The 27,961-nt window shown below is 39.8% G+C and overlaps 2 protein-coding genes and 1 pseudogene across 2 annotated transcripts; 1 reads left to right on the top strand and 2 right to left on the bottom strand.

Moving 5' to 3' along the window:
• Nucleotides 1–2,293: 2,293 nt before the first annotated feature.
• On the bottom strand, nucleotides 2,294–4,371 carry LOC118611435 (annotated as a pseudogene).
• Nucleotides 3,204–4,881, bottom strand: LOC118611436 (endogenous retrovirus group K member 25 Env polyprotein-like). Its single transcript, XM_036232343.1, has 2 exons — nucleotides 4,842–4,881; nucleotides 3,204–4,420 (listed from the first exon to the last, which is right to left on the bottom strand). Exon 2 carries the CDS (start codon nucleotides 4,388–4,390, stop codon nucleotides 3,740–3,742), a length of 651 nt encoding a protein of 216 aa, XP_036088236.1. The 5' UTR covers nucleotides 4,391–4,420; nucleotides 4,842–4,881; the 3' UTR covers nucleotides 3,204–3,739.
• A 3,017-nt stretch (nucleotides 4,882–7,898) lies between these two features.
• ZNF845 (zinc finger protein 845) lies at nucleotides 7,899–27,717 on the top strand. The gene is given in 6 exon segments (XM_036232279.1): nucleotides 7,899–8,019; nucleotides 10,353–10,556; nucleotides 15,332–15,458; nucleotides 15,906–16,034; nucleotides 24,778–27,542; nucleotides 27,544–27,717. Coding segments are annotated over 5 exon segments (3,090 nt in total). The 5' UTR covers nucleotides 7,899–8,019; nucleotides 10,353–10,541; the 3' UTR covers nucleotides 27,598–27,717.
• The last annotated feature ends 244 nt before the right edge of the window (nucleotides 27,718–27,961 follow it).

Here is a 27,961-nt window from a genome sequence, read left to right as displayed (position 1 = left end):
CTGTGCAATGGAATTACCAGTCCCAGGCACTGGGAGATCAAGGGGGAGATCATAAGGTTGATGCCCTATGAAGAATCTAAACAGGCATCAAAAGGGAAGAATAAAGAAGAAATTTGAAGAATTTACATTAAAAAAAAACAACTAATCGGCTCTTTGTTCTGCTACTGTAAACTTGCTTGCTGTATGCAGGAGCTCATGCAAGAGTTCCCCCACCCTTTGTCCTACTTGCCCTTTGTTCAATGGATGTAACTGTTTGTTCCCCTAGCAGCTCCTGCTTCCTGTAACAATTTGTAACAGTCAGTAGCCCTTAGCAACTCCCGCCCTTACCAATATTACTAGCAATCTGCATAGCAACTCCTGCCGTTGAAACAGTTTGAGTTCAAACTGACCCATCAGCTTGTTTGAAATCCTTGTATATAAGGAATGTGGCCTCTGAGCACACTGCCCAGATCTTCAGAACACTAGCTCCTCTGGGACCACATGTAATAAATCTGAATTCTCCTTCTCTCTGAGTTACTGCTCAATTTTTCACTGGATTGTTTTTGAGATTTTCCCACAACATTTTTTCCCTTGTGTTTACATCCTCTAAGGATTCTCCACTCTTTCTGTGATGTCCATCACATTCCCAGAGAAGGCCAACATCCTCTCCTTGGCCTGTGGGAGCTGGCAGGATCTGCCTGCTCTTCCACTGCTTTGGAGGCCTGGGAGAGTGTGTATATATGTGCTGAGGATATCTACAATAAGTTATATTTTAAGTTGTGTTCTTGCCTCATGTGAGGACTGTGTGAAAAAGTAGTGGAGGTCCTTGAATTTGGTGAAGAAATCCCAGGAGCACTGGGAATAGATGGCATATGTTTTCTGCTTTACAGTTTCTAATTCTAAGGAGGCTTCAAACATGACTCTATAAAGTTCAGATTCAGTAATTTCATCACAGCACAAGGTATCTCGATAAAATGAGAAAACCATTATCTGTTTCACTGCAAAATATCCTTTTGCTTTGTATGAATGAACATGAGGATTTTCAAGTCTGTGTTTCCAATTCCTGTATGTTAGAATAGGTAAAGTATCTATTTCACTTACAGAATTCATCAAAAAATTAATTACAGAGGGGAACTTAGAACATTGTCCTCCAAAGAGGAAAGTCTTCACTGTTACCTGATTTCTTAATAAGTACCATTTTATTATGCAATCTTGTTCAGTTCCAAGCTGCCTGGGCCACATGAAGAAAGAAGCCTATGCTCCTGAATCAAAACAGCTTCAGTCACTCTCCCAGAACAGGGATTCCTGAGACTGATTATCAGAAGTTTCCAAGAGACTCAAAAGAGACAATGCAGAGATACACAAATGTAGTCAGTGATTTTTAGAGAGAAGGTTTCTGTAGTTCTGCAACAGGATGTCTTTGTTCAAGGCTCTCTGAGACCAGTTTGTACCTCAGGCATTGTACCTCCTCCTGAGGGAATGTGTTTGCCACAACTGTGAATGTCAATTGTACCTGAAAGGAAAACACAGTTCACCTAGTGGACAGGGAAAGCGTTCTCATTTTGACACAAACGGAGAAGCAGAGATAGGCAAAAATTAACTTGGTCAGCAAGTGTTCTGACCCATAATAGATAATTTGGAGGAACTTATAGCTCTCCATTTATTTTTAACTAAAATTTAAATAATTATAGGTTGGCCAAGTTAAAGTACAATTTACTGGCAATTCTGTGTATACTGTTCAGAATATTATACAAATATCACTTCAAGTTCTAATGTATTTTTATCAGCCACTAAAGAAATACTTTAGCTTCATTTCCTCTTTCCCCATTCCTTGGATACCACTAATATACCTTCCATCTCTATAGATTTACCTATTCTGAACATTGCTTGTAGGTGGAATCAAGTTTAGTGTTGAGCCTTGGCCTCCACAATGAATGGGCACTAAAAAAAAAAATGCTGTTTTGTTGGTGTCAGTATGAACTTGCCTATTCTACTGAGAGAAAGCTCTTTATTTCATGTTCTAGTTCATAATCCATTCCTGGACAACTGCCAGTTTAACTGCTTACATTAGTTCCAATTGCAGAAATATTCCTGGGTTCCAGCCGTGGCTGCATCCCAATTCCTGCTGTGTTGCCTCAGCCTCACCAGCAGGAGTTACATGCAACCAGCTGGTGCGGGGACAGTTAGGAAGAAGAGTCGGAGTCTGGAAATGCTTTTACTAACATGGATAAGGGAGAGAAGGAATGGCAAGGAATGGCAATGCTAGCAGCCCCCACCCGTGTTTCCATGGCTTTTTATTCTCCCTCACAAAGCTGGCTTTGCAAACATCATTAGTTACTATCAGGTTACCAATTATAAACTACAGCCAATTCCCAGACTCAGCCTCAAGGCCACGACCGTGTCATCAGCTGTTTCTTCTCAGGTAACGTTTCCCCATCCTCGTCCCTAGAGCAAGAGGTTCCAGAATAGGTCAGGTGTGTGTGCCCTCCCTGCAATGTGTCCTTCTGTGCAAGTCCACATCTGGACCTTGTTGCTCCAAGCACTAGGCATCCTGCCAGGACTGCAGGTGTTTCTCACAACACATCCCCCTTTTCTTTTTGCTGAATTTTATTCAGCATTGCTGAGAACACAGCGGCCTGAGTCTTTCTTAGTCTTTGGCTTCTTGAGAATCTCTTCCAGACTAAACAAAGAAAAATAAGTAACAAACAAATTACAATCCAAGAAGTGATAGATGAGCTCAATAACCCATGAATTTGTGGAATAGGATATAAGTCTTCAATACCATTGACCATGCTTTGTAGCACTGCAATCCCTATAATTCAGGAAGCTGTTTTTGAAAAGTGTCAGCAATATGTGTTTGCAAATCTGTAATTAAATGTGAAGCATTACCATACCCCAAAATATGCTGTCTTACTTTATCCCATTCAAACATACTTTCATTATACAATACAGGAGTTATACAAAAAGAAGTAGCATTCCAATTACATTTAAGTTGCCTACGTTTCTGCAAACTAACAATTTGATCTCCTAACAATATAACTGCTTGCTGTAAATCTGCTACTTGACTTTGCAATACAGAGTCAATTTGTCTTTGAGAAGTCCATAACTGTTCAGCATCCCGACACCAGGTTCGAACATAATCAGCAGTCTGTACAGATTGATGCAGAGCCACTCCAGCCACGGCAGCAGCAGCAGTAACAGTGATGATACCTGTAACAGCCCCAATCAGCATGCCAAGGAATCTTTTAGCTCTTCTTTTAACATGGTCCATCAGTTGCTGCAATATCATAGTGGCAGGAAGTCCTGCCAGGATCGAGACAATTGAACTGGCATCCATACTCCAGTTCTAGCTCTAAGAATATATAAGCTTTCATATGACTTGTTAAAAGGAATAGAAGGGTAAATACAAGTGTAATAAGAACAATATTTACATGAAACATAACCTAAAGTTTCATTCCACTTTTCACCTTGTTCTCCATAATGATATAAGGGAGTCGAACACAGGCCTGAGCAAAGTGAGTAACGTTCTGATGAAAGGTGATATGAGAAGAACTCCCAGATTGAACTATGAAACCCTTCCAGGCATGCATGGGAAGTAAAGCAGCTCTTAACTTCCAAATATGATTCTGTAGCCTGTGATGGGGTAGTTGAGGAGATGGAGGGGAAAACCCTACATCATGCCAGACGATTGTGTTATTACTAGTTCCGTCTGAAGAAATACTTACTGAACCTTTCTCTATCTTTCGGTGCCACCGCAAATTTACTTTTCCTCCCTTTGCTCAGGCAGAGCCAGAGGACTCCAATCAATGACTCTTCCATAGGAAGTATTAACTAAAACCTGAGCTTCTTCAGCTCGACACTGAGTCCACTGAACCCAATGTTCAAGCGTCTGAACTTTCGGAGCGGCACACCATGGTAAATCTGGTGGAGAGATGTCATCCACAGGTTCTGTAACATTTTTAAATCCTACCATACTTAACAAAAACAAATGACCTACCCCAGCATTCTGTTCAGAAGTCTGCAAAATTGTCAACCACACTTGAGCACCTAGCTGTAAACACTGCTCTCCAGCTCCCATGCAAATTGGCATCCCTTCTGTTCCCATCGTATAGTTCTCAATCACTCTCCCTTTCTTCTTCAGGCTGAGAGGGCCTCTAGTATCATAAGGTACAGGCATCCAATTGGAATCATTAACATAAACTACCACTGAAGCATCTCTCCATCCTACTGCCTTATTTAAAGGGGGATTGGGCACATACGCCCAATATGAATAATTTCCTGTCTCAGCTTGTACCCCACTTACCTGTGCTGTAATCAGGGCTGTTATTGCAAGGAATAGAGAAGTTGGACTTATCTCCTGACCTGACTTACTGATTACTCGCCGCTTCTCTCCGCTCCCAGAGCGTGACATTCTTGGCTGCAACCCAAAGCTTCTCTGTTCCTGTAGAGATATAAGCAAAACCTCAGCCCCATTTCAGTACCTCAGCAGGCACCCAATCCCCTGTTAGATCCTTGTAGTATACTGGTGCTGCAAAGGCTCACTGGCCTGTTTCACCCAATGCCGATAAGCCGCTGTGTTGCCTTATTCATCTTGATTTAAAAAATTTAAAGTATGTAAAGCTCTATTAAGCCTTTGTCTCAGGGTATTCCATATTTTCCCTTTTTGTTTTATAAGCTTATCCTTCTTTGAAATGTCACAGGAGACACCCTCAGGGTGTCTTCTGTGAACTCTGGTTTCCCCCCATCGTTTGCGCAGAGAACACAAAACAGACACTTAGACAAGGACAATTACTGGGATGTAGGCAGGCTCAGAGAAGTTCACCACCTACACCTTAGACAAGAATAAAGACAATAAACAGAACCTGACAAGAGGGCACAGGAGGCGGCGTCCTGCAGCCTGGCCATGGTCCGGGAGATATGACTGCGTCTGGTCTCTCCACGGACCCCTGGTGACCGGGTCAACAGAAACAGGAACAGAAAGGTACCTTAAAAAGCACTGAATTTTGTAATTTAGTCATTACTTTTCTCATCTTCAATAGAAAATCATGTTATTTTCACTGTTGACTCCATGCTAAAATGTCCTAAGTTTTAGACTAATTAACCAATAAAAGAAAAAGGAAATCATTAATAGTTTTTAAATTTAAAGTTAGAGAAAGAACCTTTACCGCACAATAATGAAACCTGAGCAATGCAAGCTTGTGACTACAAGAGTGTCTTTCTTTCAATAATACAATTTTTAAATTCCTTTTCCACCAGTGGCATTAATTCCTGAGGACTGTCTAACGCTGTAGGCCCTTCTAAAATAGAGAATAAGTTAGTTAAAGCATATGTGGGGATACTGAGGGAAGGACGAAGCCAATTAATATCTCCCAATAATTTTTGAAAATCATTAAGAGTATTAAGAGCATCCTATCTAATTTCTATTTTCTGAGGAGTAATTTTCTGTTGAAAAATTTTATACCCTAAATATTGATAATGAACAGATTCATATGTAGCTGAGACAAAAAATTAGTGTAACTCTCCCCAGGACTCAGTATAATTTTAGTGAATGACTGAGGATGTTTCCCAGGTGGCTCCACTTGAGACCAGCTCTTAACACTATTAATTTCACTTGTAACAGGGTTTCTTCAGTCGAATGACATTGTTGTTCAATGGTGGTAAAATTTCCTGTACCTGTCAGCTCTTCAAGAGTAGCCCCTGGAAGGTTTCTTGCTGTGTTTCTAGGAGCCACCTGTTGGGCTTCCTCTCTCCACCAGGTTTTCATTTGCAAATAAGGACCTGGTTCTAACACAGTTTTTATAATAGCTTTCCAATCTGACACTAACAATCGTTGTTCTGTGGCTATACTATTTAAAAGACCTGTCTCATAAGTGGACTGCATACCATAGTGATTGACAGATTCCTTAAGTATCCTCAAGAATTTATGTTCTAATGGTGTATATTGTACATTGATTCCCCCCCTGAGGAAATTGAGCATTGGGGGGAAATGTCTGTCTCACTATAGGGAACCCCATCAGCTGAGGAGTAGCTGTCTGTCTAGGAAGATTTTCTCGACTATTCTCTTCATTCATTAGTTCCTTAGTCAAATCAGGTGAAAGGGGAAAAGTTAATGAAACAGGACCAGCAACTGAAGGCTCTGCCCCAAATAAAGTCTTTACAGGTGGTGCAGAGGGCTTTCTTGGTTCTTGAAAATATCTTCTAGTTGGCTCCAAAGGCAGTTGCTTCAATCTCTGATTTAGTGCCTCTACTTGGGCCAAAAGAACCTAATATGATTCTTTACTGGAAGGAATGCGGCCTGCACAGTCCTCTGCAGATGAGGACCCAGTAGATTCCTCTTGCTCATTATCAGACTCTATTTCTATAGTATTTTCATAAACAGGTTCAGGCTCTTCTTGATGTGCTGCCAAGTCAGTTGCAGTGCCCTCAGAGTCAGACTGCAGAGGCTGTAAAACCTGAGAAATTAAAGTGCATAAAGACCAAACAGAAACAGCGATTGGATCCCCCTGTTGATGAGCTCTCCACAAAGCTCTTATGACTTGTTTCCACACTTTAGCATTCAATTGAGATTTTCCCTCTGGCTTGAACCAGTAGCAATGTCTACTTATAAACAAAAACAATTCATGAATTGACTTTTCTTCACTTCTACTCCTGAAGATGACAATAAGTGTCACAATAACTTAATGTACTGGGTCTCCACGTTTGACGAAGAATTCCCCATGCTAAAACTGTGTGCTAATAAATTATGCTGAAGGTGCCGCTTAACTCTGAGCCGACTTGCCCCTTTCGGTTTCCAGCGCAGTTCCGCACCCTCTTCTTGATGCCCCACATTGGGCGCCAATTGTTGTGGAGACGGTTAGGAAGAAGAGTTGGAGTCTGGAAATGCTTTTACTAACATGGATAAGGGAGAGAAGGAATGGCAAGGAATAGCAATGCTAGCAGCCCCCACCCGTGTTTCCATGGCTTTTTATTCTCCCTCACAAAGCTGGCTTTGCAAACATCATTAGTTACTATCAGGTTACCAATTATAAACTACAGCCAATTCCCAGACTCAGCCTCAAGGCCACGACCGTGTCATCGGCTATTTCTTCTCAGGTAACGTTTCCCCATCCTCATCCCTAGAGCAAGAGGTCCCAGAATAAGTCAGGCATGTGCACCCTCCCTGCAATGTGTCCTTGTGTGCAAGTCCACATCTGCTCTGATGACCTTGTTGCTCCAAGCACCAGTCATCCCGCCTGGACTGCAGGAGTTTCTCACAACATCAGCTCGCAAAAATAAGTTTTTAAATAAATCATTTTTAACTTAAGAGGAAACACTGTAGTTTCCAGCACAAGTGGCTCACATAACTCTAATATTTTTTCTTAAAACTGTTAGACATAGGAACTTAACATGGGGAGGCTGCTCCGCCAAGGGCTAAAGAAATCTTGGGATCGAAGCCCTAGAATACTTAAGCCCCGCCCGCACCACGCCAATACACGGTTTACTTTTCAAATCTTCGCAGTCACTTCGCTTGTCTGGCCTCTCACATGTCTCGCCTTTGGCCTTCCACCCCTTCCACGCCCCAACCCCGCTACATACACCAGATTTATTTTTCTCCTTTTTTTTTTAAACGCCTATGGTACCTGGTATTCCTAGGTGGTCTCCCAAATGCTAACCAGGCCCGACTCTGCTAAGCTTCCGAGATCAGACAAGATCCGGCAGGTTCGGGGTGGCATCACCGTAAACATTTTTTTTCCTCCAGGTCAACAAGCAGGCGAGGTCTATCCCTCATCCCGCCCATTCCCTAAGTAGATCGCACCGGTCTGGCCTCCAAGCCTATTTCCCCGCCCCCTCCGGAGTCAGCGACCAGGACGGCCCTCCCTTTAGGTCCCGGCCCCAAGTTCTTGCCCCGCCCCACGGCAGTTTCCTCGTTCTTCCCATGGGCCACTGCGCCGTCCTGACCTCTCCCCAGGCAGCTCCCGCAAGACGCCCCTCACTCCTATCCGCGCCATTTCTTGCAGACAAGGAAGCTGAGATCCGGGTGAAGAGGTTACACTGCACAGCGTGAGTTTCCGTCTTTCTAGCCTAACCCTGCGTTTCACAGTCCCCCTTCATATAGGGGGGGTCTGTGGTCGCCATGGACCTTATTGTCCCCACAGCTGGCCCTTCATTCTTTAAGTTTCTGTGTCAAAAAAAAAAAAAAATTCCTGTGTTGCCGTAAGGGCTCCTGCACTTCCCTTGGCGTGTGAAATGGCTCCAGGATTGCTCCCTGCCCTCTGTTTCTCCCTTATCGGTTCACGCACCCGCCTTTCGCCTGGATTTACTTAATAAAACCCTTCCCTGACCTCTCCGTCCCTCAGGCGCCCTCGCCACATTCCGTGAGGTGGGTTCGCGGTCCGGCCTCGCCCTCGCTGTCACGGAAGTAGCGCCGGCCATCCCAGCCCAGGAGACGCCGCGTCCTCTTTCTGGTCCTAGGATTCTGGAGTCCTCACCCCTCTCCTGAGATAGCCTCCCCGCCCTGTCTTCGTGTTCCCCTTAGGCCTGGTCCTTTTGCTCCTTAGGCCTCTCCTTTGCCCCTTTTCCTCTGACCCCGCTGTTGTGAGGGTGACCTGGACGTGCCCTGTACCCCTTACTGGTCGTCCGTTCCACATTCCACCCAACTAGTAGTGTGTGTGCCCTCGGGGGGAGGCAGGCCTCTTATTCCATCCCACTCCTGTGCGCGAGGGGGTCTGGAGAAACGGGGCCCCAGAGAGAGAAATAAAGTGATGGGAGTATAGTGAGGAGAGCAGATGCCAGTGTAGAGAATGAGTGAGAGGCTTGCAAGGAGGTAGGTAGAGTTCAGAGAAAATTGGGATTTCCAGGGAGATGACTAAGCAAAAGAGGGGACTGTGGAGGAACAAGGGGTTCTGTAGTGAACCAGAATTCCTAACTGGGTAATCATGGTAGTTAGTCACACCCCAGGCTTGTGACGTTTTAAAGGTTTTCAAGTCAGTCTTGTTCTTTATGCTTATGCACTCAGGTTAACACACCTTTGATGTGCTAGAAATAATGCTTCTCCAGACATGACCACCCTCAGGAAAGCACATCATCATCTCCTTAGCTGTCCTGTAACCTATCCCTGCCTTGCTTTCTCTCATCTTCAAGTAGTCTACCTTATGTTCCTTTCTTAATTTCCGATGCATAAAAGAAGCTGCAAAACTGTCATTCTGGGGAGCATTTGAGATCTCGTTTCCCAGTATGTGTTCTTAGTGTGGCTCAAATTCTTGAAACATCCTCAGGAGAGGGGAACAAAACGAGCAGAAAAAAAAAAGAAAGAAAGCTATATGGCAGTAGATATATAGAAGGAGAGGGAAATACATAGTGAATAAGGAGTGGGGGTCCACTTCAGGATATATATCCAACGGAAATCACATTTTGAAGAAATATACGCACTCCCGTGAGTGTTACTGAATCATTCACAAGAGTAGGTGTGCAATCAACCTGAAAGTATTGACAGATGAATGGAGAACATTAATGTGATCCATACACTTACACACAAAATGAAACATTGTTAAGCCATAAAAATGAAGAAAAGAATGAACAACATGGATGAATAGAGACAGAAAGACAAGTATTGTATCAACTTGGTGTATGTGCTGTCTAGAAATCATACTCAGAACCAGAGAGAATGATGGTTTACTGAGGCGGGTAGTGGAGAAAATGAGGTGATGGTGGTTAGACAGTACAAACTTTCGGTAAGATGTCACCATCTAAAGTACTGCATCACGAGTACACTTAATTACGCTGTATTACATATTCAAAATTTGTTGAGAGATAAGTCCTGGAGTTCTCACTACTTCGACATAAAAAATGGTTCTTGTGAGTTGATCCATGTATTCAGTTGATTGTGATAATTATTTAATATATTTCACTGATCACGTATTCCTTGAATATCCATAGCTTTTTGTCCATTATGCCTCAATTAAGGTGGGAAAAAAGAAGCAGGTGGGAGACGTGCTAGTCTTACCTCCTCTGGGCAGAGCTGCATGGCGCTTCCCATTAGATTTGCTGGGGCATTTTGCAGTGACATCTTTTGTGCCCCCTGAGAAGAAGGTGTCAGTGAAACATTTGGGTTGGGCCCAATCTCAGTAATTTTTAAAGTGCTTCAGGTGACACTAATCTTTATCATTGAGCAGCAAGGCTCTGGGTCCTCATTACTGGGGGAGGAGGTGTGGGGTGAAGGTGGGAGCTCTGCCCTGCACCAGGTTAAATCAGGTCCAGGTCTGTGACCTGAAGGAGAGTGTCGGTTCAGCCGAGGTCCTCACTGCTGCAGTGTATGTGAAGATATTACCAGGAGGGCAACCTCACTTCTTGGTCTCCGAGAAGCAGTTACTGACCCTAAATGTGTCTTGTGCCAGGGGCAGCAGACGCCATGTTTTCCACATGCTGAATGAAGTCTTCCTTGTGTGATCGGTGGTGGCACAGGAAGGGGATATGTTGATAAAGGCCATATTTCAACTTTCCAGATTGACTTGTAAAGACTCGTTTGTTGCCTGAGGAAGAAGCCCAGCGGTGGAGGAGGAGGAAAGACAAGGGAGTCATCAGCCATGGCTCTTTCTCAGGTAAGTTATATTCTCAGTTTGTTGTGTCTGTCCTTCCCAGGAATGCCGTTTGACTTGCCGATCTTCTCTGACTCTGAATTGTCCTGCTTGACTTTTGTTTCTTGACACTGGACCTCGGCCTTCCTAGTTCCTCTCATCTCTAGATTCCCTCTCACCATGATCCAGTGACAAGGGACTTGTGAAGAGGATCCACTGGACATTGTCTTGGACAGGGCTTCACCCTGTTGTATTTCAGACGGGGTGTAGGCCCTGTCTCATCAGTGCAGTTGGGCAAAAGGGATTGTTTGGGGCCACATCTCTATACACTGTCCCCTTTCTGTCAACCAGGAAGAAAGATACCGCACCTAGATGTCACATATTGATAGGCACAAATACCTCAGATCTGATAAAGGGAGCAGTAGGAGTAAAAGTTTCTGACTGCTTTTATGATACATTTAAAGCTAAAGGAGTGAGCCACTGACTTCAAAATCTTCCTTATTGAGAATGGAATGGGAAGTTCACAGAAAGGCATCGGTGATAGTGGGTGTTTTATCCATCATGCATTTTAAAATAGGAAATGAACTGTCATGTCTGACAGTTGGAGATTTTTTAGGTCATTTTTGCCACATGCATTTTCAGCCTGTGGATTGTATCCTTGGACGTAAAGCAATTATTGTTTGATGCAGCTAAGGTTCCAGCATTATTCTTTTGCATGTAGATACTCACTTTTCCTTGCATGGTTTATTGAATGGACTGACCTTTCTCTGTGGTGCAGTCTTGGTGTTCTTGTTGAAAATCACTTGGCGTATATGCAGGAGTTTATGTGGGGCATTCTCTTTTGTTCCATTATTCATGTATCTGGCTTCATGCCAGTATTTTGCCGACCTGATTATACTTGCTTTGTAATATGTTTTTTAATCTAAAAAAGGGAAGCCTTTGACTTTTATTTCCAGACTATCTTGTTTCTTCAGACCTTCTTTTTGTTTGTTTGATTCCATGTGAATTCCAGTGTGTTTTATTTTTCTATTTCTGCCAAAATTCTTTTGGAATTTGGATAGGGATCCATTGAAGCTGTAGAACACTTTGGGTAGCATGGGTATTTGAACAATATTGTCCTGAAATCCATGAGTAAAGGGATGTCTTTTTATTTCTCTGTACCTTCTTTGATTTCTTTTAGCAGTTTTTTTGTAGTTTTGAATATATAGGTCATTAAGTATCTTGGCTATCATTATTCTTATGTATGTCATCATTTTTGATGCTACTATTAATTGAATTAAAAAACTTTTTTAGATTGTTCGTTGCAACTTATCCAAAATAGTTTTCCACTTTTAACAGTTTTGTGTGTGTAATCTTTATAGGTGTCTACACGTCAGCTCATTTCATGTGGAAAAGAGAATTTTACTTCTTTTCAATTTGGATGTCTTTAACTTTTATTTTCTTGTCTAATTACTTTGACTAGGACATCTAGTACTTGTTAAACTTAGCGGTATGAATATGCATCCTTACCTTTTTCCGTATCTTTGAGCTAAAGCTTTCAGATGTTCACCATTGAGAATGACTGTACTCTTTTCAAATATGCGTTCTTTTCAAATATGGCTTATTATGTCGAGGTACTTTACTATTAATGGTTTCTTAAAAGGTTGTTGAATTTAATTAAGTGCCTACTCTGGATTAATTGAGATCATGTTTTTTTTCTGTGTTCATTCTGTTAATGTGGGTGAATTGATTGATTTTTATACGTTGAAACATTCTTGCCTGATAGGAATAAATTACAGTTGGTAATGATTCATAATTGTTTTAATGTGCTGTTGAATTTTATTAGTATTTTGGTTTTGCATCAGTATTGATCAAGGATATTAGTCTGTTTCCCCACCCCCCACCACCATTCTTCAGTTTGCTTTCAGAATCATGCAGACTCCATGACATGAGTTTGTAGGTGTTCATTCTTGAACGTTTTGGAATGTGTTTATCAGGATTATCGCTATTTTTCTGTCAGCGTTAGAATTTAGTGGTGAGACCATCTGTTCTGAGTTGCTATTTTTGTTACATGTTTTTAATAGTGCTTGAATTCCTCTAGTTATCATTTGGTTCACATTTTTAATTTTTTCATGATTGGTTTTTGTATGTTATTAGGAATTTACTCATTGTCTTCTAGATTATTTAATGTTTTTGTATGATATTGTTAATATTACCCTCAAAATCATTTAAAAATTTTTTATGATATCAGATTTAGTGGACCCTGTTTCCTTTCCGATTTGAATTATTTGAATATTCTCACTTTCCTTAGTGTACTTAGGGGTTGGTAAATTTGTTAATGTACTAAAAAAAACCAGTTCTTAAACAGTTTGATTCTGTTTATATTGATTTTATAGCCTTATTTACTTCTGTTCTCATTATTTCCTTCTACTAAAACAGTGTTTACCTTTTTTTGAGGTAGAAGTTGATTTCTGATTTTAGATGGTTTCTTTTTTTATGTAAATGCTTAACACTAGCACCTCTTAGAGCTGCTGTCATTGCATCCTGTAAACTTTAATCCATTGTATTTTCATTATTATTGTCATCCAGATTTTTAAAAAATTCTCTTGTGACTTCGATCTGGTTGTTTAAGAAGACTTGTTTACTTTCCCCTTTTTTGTGGGTTTTTCTTCTATTTGTTTCTAGTGTGATTTCCTTGTGGTTACAGAAGATTATTTTTTAGGATTGCAATTTGTAAACAGTTTTTCATACTTGTTTTGTAGCTAACATGATTTGTCAAGGAGAACATTTTGTGTGTGTTTGAGAAAAATGTATTTTCTAGTGGTGTTAGTTATAGAGTGCTGTATATGTCTGTTAGACTCCATTGCTCTGTGGGGATATCAAGTGTTCTGTTTCCTTATGTGTCTTGTGTATGGTTGTTGTATCCATGACTAAAACAAATAGTGAGATCTCATAGGATTACCATGCTGGTGCCTATTTCTACCTGCATTTCTGTCAACATCTACCTCATATATTTGGGAGCTCTCATGTTATATGCACCTCTATTTATAATTGTTAGAACCTTTTGGAGAGTGGACTTTTTTATGTCATGATGTTCTTTGCCTGTTGTCAGTTTTTGTCTTATAGTCTGTTTTGTCTCCATTCCATAGTCTGTTTTGTCTCCATTCCATGAGCTGGCTCTCTGTAGTAGTTTGCATGGAGTGTCTTGTTTCCTCTCTTCATTAGCCAATCTTTATCCTTCGATTCGTGAATTTTCACAGTTGCAGCTCTTTGACTCTCTGTCCACTCAGTCTATTTTTTCCTCCTTTTCTCTCTTCTGGTTTCTGCTGAGGAAGGAGCTCTGGTCAGCACCTTTCTTTGCTGTAATTTCAGTGAAAATGTATCTTGTTTTTCCAAATATCTGGCAAAATGTACCAGGTTAATAACAGGTTTTTCTCCAATTTCATTTTTATTCTGATTTTTACTTACCCAATAATTTTTTTTCAAGTACCTGCAAATGTGAGGATTTTTGAAATCTTAATCTGTTAAATTGATGTGTAACACTAGTAATTCTTAAAATTTTGAATCCTTGTTTTAAGTGGATAAACCAATACACTATTTGGCTTTTGTTGTAAAGCCTACATGTCTCAATGTAAATGGATAAAATTGTATTTATATGTTCAACAAGTTCTTTTAGAACTTGTAGTTAAATAGTCCATGTTTTTAGTTTGCATAATTTTTTTACTAGCGTCCTTTACAATCTTCAAAAATGAAAATAAGTACCACTGATACATTTTTATTGACCCAAGATGCTCAAATACACGTGAATAAAAATGACAGTGTATAAAGTCATCCAAAAACGTGTCAAGAGACAAATCTTTCAGTCAATTAGTTTATTTTATGTGTTTGGATGCATTTATGGATGGTTTTTATAAAGGTATATGTTTTTTATAAATGATGTCATTTCTTAAGTTTTATATTTTTTAGCAGTTATGATATCTTAAACATATTTCATGATCTCAATTTTTTTCTTTGACTTCACGTGAGATTTCACTAGAAGGAAAAATAATATCACATTATGTGCGTGTGCACATGTAAATGTAATGACTTTAATATGTATCTCAATATTGATAATCTTGAACTTGTTTAAGTTTTCTCAGAGAATGCTTTGTCAGTGTACGTGTGAGGTCTCGTCTGTTACATAACTATTATTTTTTAGGTTGGGTGTAAACGCCAGCACCTGAATTCAGGTGTTTGCTTGATCAAATCTTAGGATTTGAGCTGAGTTGAATTTTTTGAATGTCTGTGACATTTTTTTCTCCTCTGTAAGATGGGAACAGGTTTGTCTGTAGTGAGCTGTTTTGTCGATAACAAGTTAAAATATGTAAAGCATTTAGACTAGTGCACATAGGACGTGTTCTAAAACATTTTGTCATGGCTGTTTTCATCACAATTTAAGAGTCTGAATTTTTAAAAAGATGCTGTGGACTTTGTCATCTCTGACGACACTGCTCATGCTCTAGCTCATCTAGACACTGAGTATTACTCACTGTGTAGGACATCTAACCCTTCTGTGTAGATACTTGGTGTTGAATTTTAATTATAACTTCAAGCATTGTTTGCAAAAATGAGAGGCCCTCCCTGATTTATGTACTATCATAACCTTTTACAGGAAAATAATATAAACCAACATTACAGACACATAACTTGCTGAAAAATATCTGACATGAATCTCTCAGAACTCTCCACTTGAATCAATTTTACATCTCTCTGCGCTTCTCATTCTGTGTGTAGATAAGAACTGTCGCCATTTCTCCTTGCTGAAATGTATTTACTTTCAGGGACGGTTGACACTCGGCGATGTGTTCATAGAATTCTCTCTGGAGGAGTGGAAATGCCTGTCCCCAGCTCAGCGGGCCTTGTACAGGGAGGTGATGTTGGAGAACTACCGGAACCTGCTCTTCCTGGGTGAGGATGACTTCCCTCCAGGGTCAGAATCTGTCCAGTATGTCTCATCCTTTTAGCTTGCGTGACAGAGATTGAAGCTTCATTTACTGGGACATGAAAGACTTGATAAGGTGGCATCAGGACTTTAGCCTCGCCCTTTCTTCAGATGATCTGCCCACTTTGTGACACATCAGGGGTCATTTTGGGGCTTAGTTTGTGTAAAGCCCTGTGGCAAACTTAAAATATCTCATTCTTTGTTTCCTATCCCAATGTATTGATTCAGTAGCTTTTGGAAGAGGGTTCCTATCTGCATATGACACTGGTCCCTATGCACAGAAGGAGGTGAAGAGTTCATGGGTTTAGAAACTTGTTCTCCAGTCATTTGTACTGCTTTCATTCCTCATTTAAACAGAGATTATGGATTCTGGAAGAATACAGGTCTTGATGCTCCTTTCTTCTTATGTGCAGGAATTTCTGTGTCTGATCTGTGTATTGTCTCCATTTTGGAGCAAGGGAAAGCACCCTGGACTCTGGAGAGTGAATGGAAAATACCACAAAAGCCAAATCGGTGGGAACGTATCGAAGGTGTGAACACAGGTAAGAGCTCAGAAGGGAGAGAGGAGTACATAGTGTTTGAGACCCGCCCAAGCGAGAAAATTCTGTGGGCAAACAAGTTTATTTCAGGTGATCCCTCAAAGGAAATGTTTTCGTATTTCCAGCTTCCCACTCTGTCCTTCAAGGTATAAAATTTATCCTTTCACCCTCACTGGGGCTGCAGTTCCAACAGAGAGGAAGGCAGAGTCTTCATTGTACTTACAACACACTGATCTGTGGCCCCGGTGACATCTTTGGTTCCTTGAATTCAGGAGTTTGGGGCAAGCTGTCACACAGTCTCTGTCCCCTGGTCTCACCTTCTGGACTGGGTTTCATCGGATGTTCGGTTCTCAGTCCATATAGAGCAGAGCTGAGGCCTTGCAGTCCTGCCCCCTGGACCAGTCCTGGTCCCATCCCTGTTTCCTGTGGTTGGAAGGTCTGATCAGAAGAGGGAGCCCCACTGTCTGTTCGTTCCATTCTGTGCTCTAGACAGGGGTTGCTGGTGCTCTGTCACCTGTTCCAGACCCTCAGACACCTCTTCTGCTTTTTCTTCACACTTCAGAGGTGTGGGTCACAGGGAGATGGGTAGGATCTTCTGTACCTGTTATTAGGAAATCACCAGAGACAGTGGACAGAGAGAGCGTCTCTTTGGTTCCCAGTCCTACATTGGAAGCGCTTTTCAATCTTTCAGGGTTGTAGCATGGTGTCTGTGGTGGCGCACGCGTTTCCCTCACGATCCAGCAGTGTCTGACCCCATTCCTTGTACTCCTCTGTGTGCATCTCGCTACCTCATCTGGGAATATAGACTCTTCCAGATTTCATATTCTCTGTAGTTTGCATGATTTGCTTCTGAATCTTGCTTGTGAACTATACATTGCTGGGATTTGATAGTTCACCGTCTTTCACTGGTATCCACCTATAGGGGATGGACAACTGGTGGACTTTCTTATGGAATGAGTGTCTTCGGTCATGGAAAATGCTTGATGGAGATACATTGACTTACATGTTGCAATATTATCCAGCTACACACTGAAGCTGCACTTGGAGCTGCTCTGTAGAGCAGTCAGTATGTCCCATGACACTGAGATAGAAAGTGTCATGACAGCCCGACTGATACGTGTTTTCAATTTTCTTTGCAGTTTCCGGAATGTCAGTAAGCATTTCTCCGGAATACTGTGATCATGTTGATCACACACATACATATACTAAATAGGGTAGAATTTCTCCTGCGAGAACGCTGTCCATTCTTGAGGCTACTGACTAAGCTATCATTCATGCCAAGTTCTCATCCCCAGTGTGTGCCGCTGTGCATGCTGCCTCAGCTGGTACGGTTTTGAAGCATCTCGTTTAGGGACTTAGGAAGTTGAATGATGCTTCCACGAAGTCTGCCATCATTTGTTTTTGTTAAAGCCACTGCTTCTTTCATGTTATAGATTCTTATGCATTTGTAAATGAATTTGAGTTTTACTTAGTCATCAGTTTTATATGTTTGATACTCTGATTTTATATTTTCTATGTGTGAGAGGGTGGCATTGGGGAACAGACATTGTTTATATATGACAGATTTCATGTTGAGGGTATGGTGCCTCAGCTCTTTTCCCTAGCCCTAAACTTACTTTAGAATATTTTAAAAAGATGTTCTTAATTATTTTTTCCACTTCTTTTCACCTGACTTAATACCTCATATTAAGTTACTCCTTTTTCAATTGAATTCAGTACAAGTTTTAAATTGGGAATTTTCAGTATCTTGAGACTGTAGATAAATTTTATGTCACATCCTTAATCCCAGGCACAACATTAATTTTGTCATAGTTGTGTGAGAGTTTTTGGTGTTTTCAGTTTTCTATAATTTTTTGAGTGTTTTGTAAGTATCACTGCATATTTATGTCTTGATGTAACTGTTCTTTTCTAATAATACTCACCCTGTCTGGGACCATGGTGTCTATGTTGGTATACTATATTAATCCTTAAATATTCTATTGTATTTTACGGGAAAGTTACGTAATTTTTTTCATTTTTGAAATTTCTTTCCCATTGTTCTTTATAGCACTTGCAATTTCTGCAAAATTTCTAAAGTTCTGGAAATAGCATTTTTAAACAAACACGTGAAGATGATTTTTTCCCATCTTTCTTTCCATCTGAATCCATGTTGAGTGCTTGGACGCCACTCCTCAGGAGGAATCCGCCCTCATGACCCAGTTGCTTCCCACAAGCTCTCCATTGTCCTTTGGAGGATTTCAGCATTGAAACTCTAAAAGACACCACATTCAGTCTATAGGGGATGGTAATTCAGTTGTTGCTTTTCAAGGACCTGCCTTACTGGGTTCAATAGCAGCTAAAGCATTTTATCTTCCTAGCAGCAGTGCATAAGAATTCCCATTTTTCCACATCCTCTCTGGCTCATGTTATTTTCAGTTGTTTTGATCGCAGCCATCATAATGGGGGTCTGGCAATATCGTGGTTGAAATAATGCATTTCCTCATGATTAGTTATAAAGACCATCTCTTCATGTGTTTGTACATGATCTCTACAGAAATGTCTGTTCATGTCCTTTGCCCATTTTAATCGAGGTGTGTGGGATGATTGTTCATGTTGAGTGTAGAAGTTAATTGATACCTCTTGATTTATGATCATAACTATATATATGGTTTTTTTCCCATTTCTGACCCAGGCTCCAAAGGTTTGGAATTCCCTGAATGATGAGAGCAATGGGGGCATCTACTGTTACTACACGTGGTCTCTTGCCCTCAGATCCTACAGTCTCTTCAGGGCCTTCAAGGTCAAATGGGGGTGTTATTCATGCATAATCAGCCCCTTTCAGTCACATCTCTATATGTGATTGAGGTGATTTTTGGAAATCCCCAACGACAGGAAGGCTGGTTGTCAGAGGAGCCAACCATGGAATTAGAAGGTCGGAACTACAGTTTCACCCTATGACCTCTTGGGAGTGGAGAAAGGCTATAGATTGAGTTTCATCATGATGGTCAGTGATTTAATCAGTTATTTCTATGTAATGAGACCTCCCTAAAACCCAAAAAGAGAGTGTTCCAGGTTAGTGAACCTGTGGTGACGGGGGAGAGTGGAATGTTGCCAGGGGTATGGGAGCTTCTGGCCCTTCTCCTTCGTAAGTTTCCCAATGTATGTCTTCATCTTTTCTTGCCTTTATTCTTTTTCAATAAATAGTGACATAGTAAGTAAAATGTTCTCTGATATATATGATTTCCAAGTATTTTCTCCTATTTCATGGATTGGCTTTTTTCTCAGTTGAGTATGCCCTTTGATGCCCAGTATTTTGTAATTTTGACATAGTTCATTTTGTCTGTCTTTAGTCTGGTTTTCCATGTGGTGTAAGGAATTGTTCAAAATTTATTTTTTTTTTAATATTTATATCCTGTTTTATCAACACCTTTCGTTGAATGGCCTTTTTTTTTTTTTTTTTTTTCCATTGAGTGTTCTTGACAACCCTATGGAGTATCATTTGTTTTCATTTACCTCATTTCTGACTGCTCTGTTCTTTTCTGCTGTTCTCTGTCTTTATTCCAGTACAACATTATGATTAGTTTAGCTTTGTAACAGATTTTGAAATATGGAACTGTGAGCCTTATTTTAATTTCTTAAGTCTTTTTTTAATTAGAGATTGTTGACATTCCATTTGAACCTTCAGATGGATTTCTATATTTCTTCAAAACATGCTGTTGTAAATTTCCTAACTATTACATTGACTCTGTTGATTGCTTTGGCTGCTGTTGACACCTTAACAATATTGTCTTCCTGTCCATAAACTTGGAATATCTTTGTGCCTTTGTCTATGTTTTGTCTACATTTTTCCAGTATTGCTTTTCATTGAGAGTACACAGATCTTTCCCTCCTTGTATAAAGTTACACCGAAGGGTTTTATTTTTTTAATCCTACTTCATTTCATTATATTTTGTTAATTATTTTGTTACTTATATTTAATTTTATTTTGTTTATTGTATTATGACATGGTAATGTAATGGAATTGTCTACAGGATCGTCCTTTGTCAATGTATAAAATTCAAATTGAATTATGTTTTTTATTTCATAACTTTCAATGTTTATTTACTTTTCTTGCCTATTTGTTCTGGTGAGAACTTTCAGTACCTTTTCACTCCTCTACTTCCCAGCTTTGTCGAAATATAATAGACAGTTAGGTGCTCACATTTACATTGTACAATTCAAAGATACTTTCTTTTTTTATTTTTTTGGTCAATTGTAGATGACAGGCAATAATATATTAGTTTTAGTTATACAGCATAGTGGTTAGAGAACTATATAACTCATAAAGTGATCACTCCACTAAATCTAGTATACCTCTTCCCCTTTACATATTTATTAAAACGCTCTTAAGTATTTTCCATATGCTACACTTTATATATACATGTCTATTTTGGAACTTTCCATTTGTACTTCTTACTCCCTTTGCCCTTTTTCGCCATCCCCCCTACTCTTTTCCTGTCTAGTAGCCTCAAAATATTCTCTGTATCTATGAGTTTATTTCCATTTTTGTTTTTTATTTTATTCCATATACGTGAAATCATGGGATATTTATCTTTCTCTCTCCAACTTTTTTCATTCAGCACAGTGCTCTCTCCATCTAGTCCATATCCTTTTCCATCTCCTTCCTTTTAGTCTGTGTGTGTCTTAATCTGAAGTGAGTCTTTTGTAGGCACCACACATAGGGCTGTGGTTTCTTCTTCATTCACCCACCCTATCTTTTGGTTGGAGCACTTAATTTTTTTCCATTTGAGATACTTATTGATAGGAATGTAGTTATTATTCTTTATTCATGTTTTTGAAACATGTTTTGTCTTAAAGAAATCCCTCTATCATTTCCTGTAATACTGGCTTGGTGTTGATAAATTCCTTTAGCTTATTTTTGGAATACTCTTTATCTATCCTTCAACTCTAAATGCCATCTTTGTTAGATAAAATATTTTTGGTTGTAGATTCCGGGTTTTCTTCATGTTGAATATTTTATGCCAAGCCCTTCTGTCCTGCAAAGTTCCTTTTGGAAATCAGCTGCCAGTCTTATGGGCGTTCCCTTGTAGGTAACTAACTGCTTTTCTCTTGCAGCTTTTCAGATTCTCTCTTTGTATTTAACCACTTTCATTATAATGTGTCGTGGTGTGGGCCTCTTTGAGTTCCTCTTTTTTGGGACTCTTTGAGCTTCTTGGGGTTGTATGTCTATTTCCTTCACCAGGTGAAGGAAGTTTTCCATCATTATTTCTTCAAATAGCTTTTCAACTTCTTGTTTCCCTTCTTCTCCTTCAGGTACCCCTACAACATGGATGTTTTTGCATTTAATCGTGTCCCATAGGCTCCCTAAATTATTATTATAGTCTTGGCTTCTTTTTTCTTGCCATTCTGATTGAGTGTCCTTGGCTTCCCCATTCTCTTTATCAATGGTTCGATAATCTTTTTATCCACTGTTGATTCCCTCTAATATACTCTTCATCTCAGATAATGTATTCTTTATTTCTGACTGGTTTCCTTTTATATTTATCTCTTTGTTAAAGTTCTCACTGAATTCACTTACACTTCCCCTAGGTTCATTGACCGTCTTTATAACCAGTGTTTTGAACTCTGCGTCTGTTCGATTGCTTGACTCCATTATTTGTAGATCTCTCTTCTGTTCTCTCACATGGTTTCTGTTTCTTTGTCTTCCCATTTTGGCTGCCTTTCTGTGTCTGTTTCTATGTACTAAGCAAAGCTCCTAAGTCTTCCGGTCTTATTAGTGTGGTTTTGTGTAGTAGGTGTCCAGTGGCACACTCCTTTGAGTGGTTTAGCCCTAGCCTGTGCCCCTCTGGAGCCACTTATTAAGAATCAGCAAGAAATCCACAGGTGCTGTGCTTATAGTTGCCTCAAGAGGCCATGTCAGAAACCAAGGCTAGTACCACCAGTGTGAGTCTTGGCACTGCTCAGCAAAGAGCATTGGACTCCTGAGGACACAACTAAATGTGGCTTGGGAAGGACCTTGAGTTGGAGGAGGCGGAGTTTTAGGGAATCCTGGATGGAACTACCTCTATTATCCAGTTTGATGACTTCTCTGGCTGTGCTGCCTCAGCACACTGGGAGCCTGGAGGACTCAACAGAGAAACGATGGATACTGCTGGCACTTCTGCCAGGGAGAGGGCCTTGCCTCTGACCATCACTCCAAGAACTCAGTGTCCCCCTGTAAGTCCCTGGTCTCCCCTGAATAGCCTACCCAGCGCTGGCTCAGAGCAAGCAGATACATCACCGCAAAAATCAGCTCAGGGACACAGCCCCTTTAACAGGTGTCTGCAGCTGCCAGCTGCCACCTCCAAGCTTCTGTCCCACTCAGCCGCTCGGAACTGGGCTCATGTCTTCCCTCCTCCTTCTACGTTCTACCATTGCAGGGTGATTTATTTCTCTCCCTAGTTGTAGACCTTGCTTATCTAGATCCTACATGACTCTGCTTGCTGTTTGTTTTGTGTTTGTCACAACTTTGGTGTGGTTGCAGGAGACATGAACAAAATCTCTATCATCTGTGCCATTTTCTCCCTTACCTCCCAATACCATATTTTATAGATGTATCAGGAGTAGGTATCACTGACTTGTTCCCGATGTTAGAGTAATGGCTTTTAGTCTTTCACCAGTATGTTGTTAGCTGTGGGCTTGTCATATAGGTCCTTTTTTACATTGAGGGACTTGATTTTTCTTTTTAGTTCATTGAGGGTTTTTTTTTTACTCATGAAAAGCTAACTTTTCTCAAATGCTTTTGCTGTATCAGTTGAGGTTTTCATGTGTCTTTATACGATACTACACTGAATAAGTTTTCTGTGTGGAAACTACCTTTCTTTCCAAGGAGATAACCCTGTTAGTTATGGTGGATGATCCTTTCAATGTATTACTTAACTTGGTTTGTACTTCATTAATAATTTTTTCATTATTATTCACTTTGCTATTAGGGCAGTTTTGCCTTCCTGGATATTTGGAACAGTTTCCTTGTCTTTAGTTTTTTGGGAGGTATATGAGAAAGATTGATGTTAGTTTTTTTTAACGTTAGAATTTTGTAATGATGTTTTTTATTCTATCTTGAATGGTTTTTGTTTAGTCATTTAATCTTTTTACAAGTTAGAGGTATATTCAGATTTTTTAACTCTTCAAAAGTCACCCTTGGTAGGTGATAGATAACTCAGAAACCAGTTCCAGATCGATGGCTGTGTAACGCTGTCATAGTGACACAGCTGAGCTGTCATATGTCCCTGGAAGTATCTTTGTACATTCCTGGTATTAATAAGTATTTTTCTCTAAGTTCCATGCCATAAGCCTTTGGGATCTGTATTGCCTGGGTGGGCAGTCATGGTTCTGAACATATCATCTGAGTCTATAGGTCCAGGTTCCAATTTTGTTTTCATCACTTTCTATATAAACTAGGATTATGTCCCTAAATCCTTGAGTGTACTGCTGTTATTTGAATGTGTATTGGTATTTCCCACAAGCTTCTTTAAAACACGTTAGTGTTGTTAGATGGCTTAAGATATTGCATGTTTTGTACTGAAGACTCAAGTTACTTTTGTTTAATAAGATATAACTTTCTGGTATTTTTCCTGTGAGATATTCTTTTGCCTGCATCATTTTCTTTGTTTTTATTTGGAAACATCTATCTTCATTTTAATCAATTGCAAAGGCACAGACTCTATTTCTATATTGTGGGCCCATATACTGGATGAGCAAACGGCCCTGCATACATAGAGAATTGCTCTGTGAATCAGCTATTATAGAGTAGCCATAAAACTTTCAACAGTGAGTTTTGGCTCCTTTTAATATTCTTCTTTATAATATTGTGTCTTTTTCTGACCTGATATTCGAAGTCAGTGAGGCCCATGTAGTTTCTAGTTCTCAAATTGTGTGCTCATTCTAGAATAAAAGTTCTTTCTTCGTTCTTAAGGGGGCATATTTAGAGTTCAGAAGAGTTCACTTTCTGTAATAGGATTCCCTTTTGTTTACTGTTAGTTTTCTTCTAGGTTCTTAGAATCCTTTTTTTTTTTTTAATTGACTTTTATTGTGACATACAGATGATGGTTTCTCACATGTATTATGCAACATAACTAACATGCGCCACTCATTGATGTTCTCAAATGCCAGTTTTCTGTGGGTACAAATAGTTATATGAGAGACATTTAGAAAGTTTTTTTCATTTTTTTCTTTTTTTTTAATTTTAATTTTATTTTTTATGAAAGTTTTTTTTAAACATGAATTTTTGATGCTTTATTTTTCTCAATGGTATGTTTGTATAATTTCAGATGGCTCTATATTTATATTGTTCTTTAGGTAACAATTTTGGATGATTTATCATTATAATATGTTATCTTTAGCATTTATGTTGGATATGTGAAAGTACATATAATGTATGTTTTTCCTCAGTTATGTGATTGCAGTGTTGATACTAACAAATGGTATGCATTTTGGAATCATGATGTAGATAGTCTTTCCTTGAAAGCTAACATAAGTTTGCACAATGAGTATTTTTATTGTAGGGTTATTGAAATAGGCTACCCTTACATTTATTTGATTTGCATGTAACAACTATTTTGTTGTAAAGAATTCTGTTTCTTTGTTATTTTAGAAGTTTGTGGATTATGTTCGGTTAGTTACATGACTGTGTGCGGTATAACTTTACTTTTGGTGTAATATATTTCAACATGAAACACTTACTTAGAAATGAATTAGTAGGATAAATATGTGTTTTTAATTTCTTTAGATATCTGTCCTTCATATGTGATCAAGAAATTGAAACCAACAAAACCCAATAGTACAGGAGGAGAATACCAAACAGTGATATTTGGAAGATATGAAAGCCATGTAATCGAAGATTTTTACTTCAGGGAAATCCAGGAAGAGATGTATGGTTTTGTTTATCAGCAGAGAGATGATGAAAGGAATCACAAAGGAATGCCTGTAGGTCCTAGAAAACGTCTCACTGGTAGAAAAGGTGAACTTGGTAGCGAACATGCCAGAAAGGAGCCTATTAAAAACAGACTTGGACTGAGGTTTCAGTCACATCGGGCTGATACGACGATGTTTCATACTGAAAGGAACATTAATGAATGTAATCCAGCTAAGAAGTCTATCTACAATACTTCCTTTGTTTCTCCACTTGAGAGAGTTTTTCCTAGTGTCCAATCCACCGTTCATCCTGTATGTAGGAATGATTCTAGGCATCCTTCACTACTGACAGACCTGAACGCATACGGGAAAAATTCTTACAAATGTACCGAATGTGGCAAAGCCTTTAGGGAACGTGCAAAGCTAATTAGTCATCAGAGAATTCATAGTGGAGAGAAACCTTACAGATGTAATGAGTGTGGCAAATTCTATAGTGCGCTTTCAAGCCTGACTACACATCAGAGAATCCATACTGGAGAGAAACCTTACAGATGTAATGAGTGTGGCAAATTCTATAGTGCGCTTTCAAGCCTGACTACACATCAGAGAATCCATACTGGAGAGAAACCTTACAAATGTAATGAGTGTGGCAAAGCCTTTAGGGTGCTTTCAAGCCTCAGTTATCATCAGTCGGTTCATACTGGAAATACCCCTTACAAATGTAATGACTGTGGCAAAGCCTTTATTTTGCGTGCAAGCCTTAATAGTCATCAGAGAATCCATACTGGAGAGAAACCTTACAAATGTAATGAGTGTGGCAAAGACTTTAATACACACTCCAGCCTAACTAAACATCAGAGATTGCATACTGGAGAGAAACCTTACAAATGTAATGAGTGTGGCAAAGCCTTTAGGTTGCATTCAAGCCTCAGTTACCATCAGTCAGTCCATAGGAGAAATACCCCTTACAAATGTAGCAAATGTGATAAAGCCTTTAATTTGCGTGCAAGTCTTAATAGTCATCAGATAATTCATCATGGAGAGAAACCTTACAAATGTAATGAGTGTGGCAAATGCTATGGTACGCATTCAAACCTAAGTATACATGAGAGAATCCATACTGGAGAGAAACCTTACAAATGTAATGAGTGTGGCAAAGCCTTTAGGATGCCTTCAAGCCTCAGTTACCATCAGCTGGTACATACTGGAAAGAAACCTTACAAATGTAATGAGTGTGGAAAAGCCTTTAGACTGCATTCAAACCTAAGAGTACATCAGAGATTGCATACTGGAGAGAAACCTTACAAGTGTAATGAGTGTGGAAAAGCTTATAGTGTTCGTGGAAGCCTGACTGTTCATCAGATAATTCATACAGGAAAGAAACCTTACAAATGTAATGAGTGTGGCAAAGACTTTGCTGTCCACTCAAGCCTAACTACACATCAAAGGATCCATACTGGAGAGAAACCTTACAAATGTAACGAGTGTGGCAAAGAGTTTAATTCGTGTTCAAACCTAACTATACATCAGAGAATTCATACTGGAGAGAAGCCTTACAAATGTAATGAGTGTGGAAAAGACTTTACTGTTCACTCAAGCCTAACCGGACATCAGAGAATCCACACTGGAGAGAAACCTTACAAATGTAATGACTGTGGCAAAAACTTTAATGCACATTCCAGCCTAACTAAACATCAGAGATTGCATACTGGAGAGAAACCTTACAAATGTAATGAATGTGGTAAAGCCTTTAGGTTGCATTCAAACCTCCGTTATCATCAGTCAGTCCATACTGGAAAGAACCATTACAAATGTAGTGAGTGTGGTAAAGCCTTTATTTTGCGTGCAAGCCTTAATAGTCATCAGAGAATTCATACTGGAGAGAAACCTTACAAATGTAATGAGTGTGGCAAAGCCTTTACTGTGCTTTCAAGTCTCCGTTACCATCAGTCGGTCCATACTGGAAATACCCCTTACAAATGTAGTGACTGTGGCAAAGCCTTTATTTTGCGTGCAAGCCTTAATAGTCATCAGATAATTCATAGTGGAGAGAAACCTTACAAATGTAATGAGTGTGGCAAAAGCTTTAATGCGCGTTCCAGCCTAACTAAACATCAAAGAATGCATACTGGAGAGAAACCTTACAAATGTAATGAGTGTGGCAAAGCCTTTAGTTTACATTCAAGCCTAACTAGTCATCAGAGAATTCATACTGGAGAGAAGCCTTACAAATGTAATGAGTGTGGTAAAACCTTTAGGGTGTGTTCAAGCCTCAGGTGCCATCAGTCAGTCCATACTGGAAGGAAACCTTACAAATGCAGTGAGTGTGGCAAAGCCTTCAGTTTGCGTAGAGGACTAACTAGTCATCAGAGAATCCATACTGGAGAGAAACCATACAAATGTAATCAGTGTGGCAAAGACTTTAGTTCGTATTCGAGCCTAACTGTACATCAGAGAATCCATACCGGAGAGAAACCTTACAAATGTAATGAGTGTGGCAAAGCTTTTATAGTGCATTCATGCCTAAGAGTACATCAGAGAATCCATACTGGAGAGAAACCTTACAAATGTAATGAGTGTGGGAAAGCCTACCGTGTCTGGGGAAGCCTGACTTATCATAAGATAATTCATACTGGAGAGAAACCTTACAAATGTAATGAGTGTGGAAAAGGATTTAGTGTGCATTCAGGCCTAAGTAAACATCAGAGAATCCATACCGGAGAGAAACCTTACAAATGTAGTGAGTGTGGCAAAGGATTTAGTGTGCATTCAAGCCTAAGTAAACATCAGAGAATCCATACCGGAGAGAAACCTTACAAATGTAACGAGTGTGGTAAAGCCTTTATTATGCGTGCAAGGCTAACTAATCATCAGAGAATCCATACTGGAGAGAAACCATACAAGTGTAATGATTGTGGCAAAGAGTTTACTGTTCATTCAAGCCTAACTACACATCAGAAGTTGCACACTGGAGAGAAACCTTATCAGTGTAGTGAGTGCGGCAAAGCTATAGTTTTGCGTGCAAGCCTAGCTTACCATCAGTTGACTCATTCTGGAGA

This window comes from Rousettus aegyptiacus, unplaced genomic scaffold (assembly GCF_014176215.1).
Source record: "Rousettus aegyptiacus isolate mRouAeg1 unplaced genomic scaffold, mRouAeg1.p scaffold_m13_p_14, whole genome shotgun sequence".
Lineage (NCBI taxonomy): Eukaryota > Metazoa > Chordata > Mammalia > Chiroptera > Pteropodidae > Rousettus > Rousettus aegyptiacus.
Note: the sequence above shows the minus strand (reverse complement) of the source record. Positions and strands in the feature narration are given on the sequence as shown.

Excerpts from the sequence above, each read along its gene's own strand:
- LOC118611436 (XM_036232343.1), bottom strand. The coding sequence starts at position 4,390 with ATGTCACGCTCTGGGAGCGGAGAGAAGCGGCGAGTAATCAGTAAGTCA.